Source organism: Leiobunum rupestre, chromosome 8, assembly GCF_980474605.1.
Source record: "Leiobunum rupestre chromosome 8, qqLeiRupe1.1.hap1, whole genome shotgun sequence".
Classification (NCBI taxonomy): Eukaryota; Metazoa; Arthropoda; class Arachnida; order Opiliones; family Sclerosomatidae; genus Leiobunum; species Leiobunum rupestre.
This window is the reverse complement of record NC_143391.1, coordinates 61,406,205-61,413,128: the sequence shown is the minus strand read 5'-3', so window position 1 is coordinate 61,413,128 and position 6,924 is coordinate 61,406,205. Positions and strand designations below refer to the sequence as shown.

The 6,924-nt window shown below is 36.9% G+C and overlaps 1 protein-coding gene across 1 annotated transcript; it reads left to right on the top strand.

The window, feature by feature from the left end:
* Window positions 1-3,492: 3,492 nt before the first annotated feature.
* On the top strand, window positions 3,493-4,917 carry LOC149933832 (uncharacterized protein F54H12.2-like). Its single transcript, XM_090157454.1, has 2 exons — window positions 3,493-3,770; window positions 3,933-4,917. Exons 1-2 carry the CDS (start codon window positions 3,493-3,495, stop codon window positions 4,915-4,917), a joined length of 1,263 nt encoding a protein of 420 aa, XP_090013580.1.
* Window positions 4,918-6,924: the final 2,007 nt, after the last annotated feature.

Below are 6,924 nucleotides of genomic sequence, written 5' to 3'. Positions count from 1 at the left end.
AACTAACAGTATACGTCATCGACGCCTTTCATCAAGCAATCGGTAGAGACTTTGGGTGGATTTGAAACCAACAACGTCAGATGATCATAGACTACGAACCGGACTTATACCAGGAGAAGAGGCTGCCGTTTTTATACCAAAATGAAGAGAATTCATAATCATAAGGAGTTTTTAAAATATCTGTCTAAGTGTAATTCATGTAAGAGAAATGCCGCCATCAAATATGCTAATAACGACGCGATTAAAGCTATTGTAGAATGTTATATAAATGTTCTGCGTGGTAATGTAAAACTGTCGGATGATCATAAGAAGCGATTAAAGCGACATTGTCCTATTTTGTGGAAGATATCTAAACCTAATACAATCGCAAAAACGGAAAAAGATTCTAATACAGAAGGGATGATTTTTACCGTTACTCTTAGCACCACTTCTTTCAATTATGAGCAGTGCAGCAGGCGCGGCTATAAGTAGAGCTATCAAAAATGGCTAGAAATATGATCCTAGTTCCCGAAGGCCTGTATCGACGACTCAATTCGCAACCGAAACTTGACGAAAACTTGGATACGAAAACTGTTTTAAATAATCGAAACCTTAATCAGTCACAAAAAGTGGAGTTGTACAATCATTTATTACAACGTAACAAAAGAACTAAGAAGGCGAAAATCGTTGAAGAACAGAAAAGAAAGAAAGACAGGTATTCGGAAATAGCTATCGCGATACCAGATTCACATCTAAAACCTGTCATTGCTTTGTACCAGTGGATTGAAAGAAACAGTTAAATTGAATGATCTACCAGTGGTGAACTTATATATAAAGGATGTCCTATAGTTAGATCTAATATCATGGATATTTTACACGAATCAGTTAATTGATACAAAACCAAACCAAAACATGAAATTGTTGGATTAGATAACTTTTATAAATTGCTGTCAAAGGAAAATGTACCAAAATCACTTGTAAAAAATAAATTCCCCTTTGAACTCCCCATTGATAATGTGCCTATTATTTCATAGATCTACCAGAGAAGGTGTACGATGATTCTAGTTATTTACCCCCAAGTCCCGAATCAATGTATGGTAATGGATTATTGAGTTGGATAAATTTAAAAGAAAAATTATAATCATACATCAGGTTTCAGTTCTTTCATTCACGAATTACACATCAACATGGAAGGAGGCATCGATCCTACTCCGTCGGGGTTGATAACCTCTTTATCGATATCATACTTAAAATCACCCAAAGTTATTACTGCGTTTTTGTTATTATTTATTGTTATCGTTTTTGAACTATTTGAGTTCGCGTACTGGTATCACGAACGGAAAATGAACTGTACGATGAATGGATAAGTAAGAAGAAATATACTTCAATGTTAAGGATGCCGGTAGTTACGGAGGCATTCGTGGTCTTTATCGGGCTGCCCGAGAGAGGGGAATTCAAGTTAACATAAACGACGTGAGATAATTTTTTAAACGACAAGATACGTACACGTTACACAGACCAGTGAGACGCAATTTCCGAAGAAACAAGACGATAGCGTATGGGATTTACGAACAATGGCAACTTGATCTGTCAGACATGCAAGATATTAAAAACCACAATAGTGGATACCGATATATCTTATGTTGTATTGATGTATTTAGCAAATACGCATTCGCTGTGGCCACCAAGGATAAGAAAGGATCTACTATGGTAAAGTCATTCAAATCTATATTAGAATCGGGTCGACAACAACCGAAGGTTGTACAGACTGATTACGGTAACGAGTTTCTATGCAAAGAAGTTCAAGGTGAATTAAAACGTAGAGGAATCAAGTTTTTCGCAACGCACTCCGAAGTAAAATCTAGTATTATACAACGATTCAATCGAACATTGAAGTCTCGAATGTACCGATATTTTACGGAGAAAGATACGCACAAATATAACGACTTTTTACCAGATTTATTGGAAGCTTATAATAATAACAACTACCACAAATCTATTAAATGCAAACCCGTTGAAGTGAAGAAGGAAAATTCTAAACAAGTGTCGCAGAACTTATACGGGAAAGTCAATTTTTCACCCCCAGTTTCGTTCTCTTTTGAAATAGGCGACTCGGTTCGCATAAGCAAGAATAAAACCACGTTCGAAAAGGGTTACAAAGCCAATTATTCCGAGGAAATATTCAAAGTAGTGGAGCGCTTACCGAGAGACCCTCCGGTATATAAACTGGAGGATTTGAAAACTGAGCTCATTTCGGGTGTGTTCTACAAGGAAGAAATACAGAAAATCGGGAAAGACCTCGACAACTGTTTGTTTAAAATATATAAAGTTTTGAGAAAAAGAATTAAACCGACGGAACGAAAGAGCTTTTAGTACGTTGGCGTGGTTACAGTTCAGATTTTGACTCTTGGGTGCAAGAAATTGTATTACTATGAGTTTCTATATAACGTTACCCTCGGACTCGCCTATAGGTTATTTCAGGAATAACACTTTAAGCAAGTTCAGGACGTATTTACCTGAACCAATAAAACTTGAGGAAGCATATGAAGTTGGACTAGCCGAAATAAGTTATCCAAGAACGTGGAATAACGTTAATGAAGAATGTTAGTTCGAATTTGGAATACTGTTGAAGATATTATAGACTCCCCGGAAGAACCTACACCCAAGAAGACTAAAAAACAGTCAATCAATAAGAGGGCAAAGAAGACCGAAAATTTTGTGAAGAGATATCTCGAAGATGAAGTGCGTGATATAAGCATACTTATACCTCCCGGATAGTACGGCTCTACCGAAGAATTACTAGAGATTATGTCACTCGATGACGACGGACAAAAAATTAACTCAAGGGTCGAGTTTTATTACAACAAACCTAATCAGCGAGTGGTAGTCGAAATAAAAGGAATGAACCAAGTTTACATACCGCATGAAATCGCCATCATATTAGGATTTACGAGAACTCCAGGCCAAGACGTAACTGTAGTGACTTCCATGACGGCGCCTTTTAGCTGTGATATGGACGCTGGGTTACATTCTCTGTTCATATACTCCGATGTCATACAAAGTCGGTCGGTTGGAGATTCAGATGTTCCCTTATTACGTATTATAAGTATTCAAGGAAAAGACGGAGACACTGTTGAGAAGGAGTTTTGTAGACCTCATTATATGCCTATTGCGAATAACAATTTTCAAACCATTGAAATTAATATTATGAGTGAAATGAGTCATCCTGTACATTTCGAAAGAGGAAAAGTTCACGTCACTCTTCATTTGAAACCCCGAAGAACATGGTCTTATCTATAAAATCAGATGCAAAATCTTTCTTCCATTCATTTGCGGCTGGCGAATCAAAGGAGAAACATATCTCCACGTAATCTAGATCACGTTTCTGTAAACGATTATAATAACTATTACTTAAATCAAATTGGACATGGATCAATTCCGGTATACCGTGGAGTAGCCGTGCAAAGAGGATATGATCTTGGAAATATATAAGCCTCGGCATTTCGGTCGGCCATGCCTTTACTCAAAAAAGGTGCCACATTCCTCGATCGAAAATTTTTAAATACCGGAGCAAAAATTGCTTCCAACGTCTCGAGTGGTGTGTCTTTTAAAGACACGTTAAAATCTCGGGGGAAAGAGGCGGGGAAAGAAACCTTAAGAAGAGCCGCCGAAGCAGTGAGTAAACTTAGTGGAAATGGACGTAAAAGGAAACGTAAAACGTTTCCTATCATCAGTTCAGTTCGAACCAGGGAGAAGAAAAGACGTTCTCTGCTTCAGTCTGATATATTCTCGTAATCATCATTGAACAATGTCTCTAGCCCACCCCAGTTCGCAGAACAGCATTAGCTCGGAACTTGATTTATTTCACGTACCTTATACTCAAACTGGCATAATAGGAAGTCAATGGGTTGAATATAATCCAACATAAATAAAAACCAAGCAATTATCTTTAGCATCGCTGGAAACTCGGAGACGTACATTGATTTGAAAAATACTTTACTCCAAGTTCAAGTGAAAATTGTGAAAGCCGATGGAACTTTACCAAAATCCGATATTCATGACACTGTATCTAAAACAACAACTCCGGCGGACAAAGTTGGTCCAGAAAATTTGTTTTTACATAGTCTCTTTGGCGAAGTTCACGTATCCTTGGGTGACAAATCAGTAACGTCATGCCCTCAACAGTACCCTTACAAGAACATGATTCAAGCGCTCTTGGCATATGGTGGGCCAGCCAAGGAAAGTTTCTTAACCGCGTCTTTATTCTATAAGGACAAAGCTGGGAAATTTGACGAATTTTCCAATAATGACGGATTTAAGAAACGTGCAAAATTTGCCCAAGAAGGTGTTATTGACATGATAGGAGTTGTACGAGCCGATATTTGTCAACAAAATCGACTGATTCCTAACTTGTTAGACCTAAATTTCAAGTTTATCAAAAGCTCAAACGAGTTTTGTTTACACACAGACGGTGAAAAATGCAAAGTCATTTTCACCCACGCATCAATGTTCGTCAGAAAAGTTAGATTGACGCCAGAGATTATGTTATCCCACGCTAAAACTTTGGAATTGGCAACAATGAAATATCCCATCACCCGTACGGAATGTAATTCATTTTCAATTTCCCAGGGGAACAAAATATGCGTTAAAGACAACTTATATACTGGTCAAATACCGAGTAAGGTGGTGATCGGATTTGTAGACCAGAATGCGTATTTGGGAGACTACAAAATGTCACATTTTAACTTTAAAAATTTTTCTTTAACTCAATTCGCCCTATACCTTGATGGTAGTAGTGTTCCGGCAAAACCATTTAATCCAAATTTCAATGATAATTTGTTTATACGATCATACGCTAATCTCTTTCTTCAAACTGGTCAAAAGAATATTGACGAAGGAAATTTAATCGACCGTGATGAATTCGCTAATGGAAACTGACTATTCGTATTCGATTTAACTCCCGATCTTAACGGATGTTCAACTGACTGTTTCAACCTGGTAAAGAACGGGAGTGTTCGTCTCGAATTAATATTCGGAGAATCATTGCCGTCAACAGTTAGCGTGATTTACTATTTCGAATATCAATCTTTGGTCGAGATTGAGAAGAACAGCAGTTTTTTACGACCAAAGTTCATAATGGACTCGCAACAACTTGAAATCATACTCAAGAATGACCCGCATACCAAATATTTGTTCAGAGGAGTCTTCCCTGCCGATCTACTTCCCAAGAATGTGAAAACGTATCCTTCACTTTACATCGTGAACACTGATACCTCCAAAGGAGTAGGATAACATTGGTGTTTGATATATCTCTCAAGATCACTCATTTGTACATTCTTCGAGAGTTTTGGGAACAGCCCTGATTTGTTTAAATTTAACTATTTTGTTGAGCGAAACAGCCTAACTGTGACGTATAATTCTGTTCAATTGCAAGGAAATTCTATTAAGACTTGTGATGGCCATTGTGTATATTTCGCTTTTAATTTGTGTAAAGGAATTAAACTTTTTGATGTATTGCAAAGATTTTCTAAAAACATAAACGTTAATGATAATATGATTGTAGAATTTATGTATAAGAAATACTCAATAAATTTGTCATAAATATATTTTATTTTTTTTGTCTTATAATGTCCATGGGCTAACGTTGTAACACCGTCGTTTAAAATATTACGCTTGTCGTCGCACGGATTAAGACACAATTTGTTCTGACGAATAGTTGATACAATATGTTTTTTACTGACAATTCTTTTCATTTCGGCAACCGTTAGTTTAGTGTTTAGTAAACAGTCCCGGTACTCCGCGTGTCGGACGCGTTTTTGAACAACACGCTTGCAGACGCCTTTGCACGTTTTTTTCTCCCCTTTTGCTGACATAAATGAATACATTTTGGGACGAAGTCCACAAAATTCTTCGATTGGTACACCATCCATCTCATCTTTAAATTTTCCGAGTCTCTTTTTATTAGATTCGTCAAACAGAGGATGACCTTTAGGATACCCAGAAAAATCATACATTTGCTTCTGTTGAGCAAAATCCTCGTATAAATCCGGTGTTTTGATTTCATACGTGAGACTGTCTGTAAATAGAGACAAGAGTATAAGACTAAATTTTAATTATCATACTTGATTTAAGAACATACTGCGGTTTGATAATGTCGTAATGGAATTTATACATTAAGAGTTATGGCGAAGCCCGTATAAATTGGACGGTTTAGAGTGAGTTTTTTCTTGATGGAGTGAATACCAACCAGATCATTCTGAAAAATTATAAATTTTTCAAACGCCGGTGAACTTGCTTTCTTCACAGCCTTATCAGGCGTAGTAACTAGTTTGAAATCCTGCCGAGTTCGTAGGTTTTCCATTGTTTTACCTTAAGAAAAAAAATAATGTTAATTTTAATTTCAATTTTAATGTTAATTTTAATTGTATACCGAACACTCCATTAATCATTTATTTGAATAGGTCCTTTTCAAAGTCGTTGGCAGCCATTTTTCGTCTTTCTGTGTTAAAATCTATGTATGATTTTAACCACGCCCCCTGTTCACATTTTAAAATTCGGTGAATCTTCTTTATTCTGAGTCCCTTCGATATGTAATATTTAAGGTTTCTACAGTGCAGCACGCATCGCTCTTTATTGAGAAGGTAAGGGACAAGTTTTGGGAGGCTTTCTTTGATAGGAATTTGCAGAGATGACATTTGACCCTTGGAAAAGGTTGGAAATGCTTCTGATTTGATCGTCATAGTTTCCGAAGCTAATGGATAACAGTTGTGGTCATCGTGTAAAATTTCCGGGTACTCAAGATCAACTTCGACGATAAATCCCTCTGACGATTCGTCTAGACAACTTAAAACTTCCCGTTCACTGTTAGGGGTAGGTTCAACCCATTTGAAGTATTTCATGGGTAGAGGGTCACACATGACTGTTCCATATAAGTTCTTCATGACT

Bases quoted from the DNA above. Each gene is read 5' to 3' on its own strand.
- LOC149933832 (XM_090157454.1), top strand. From the start codon at position 3,493: ATGCCTTTACTCAAAAAAGGTGCCACATTCCTCGATCGAAAATTTTTA. The intron at 3,771-3,932 runs GTAATCATCATT...AATTATCTTTAG, and splicing joins CTTCAGTCTGATATATTCTC to CATCGCTGGAAACTCGGAGA.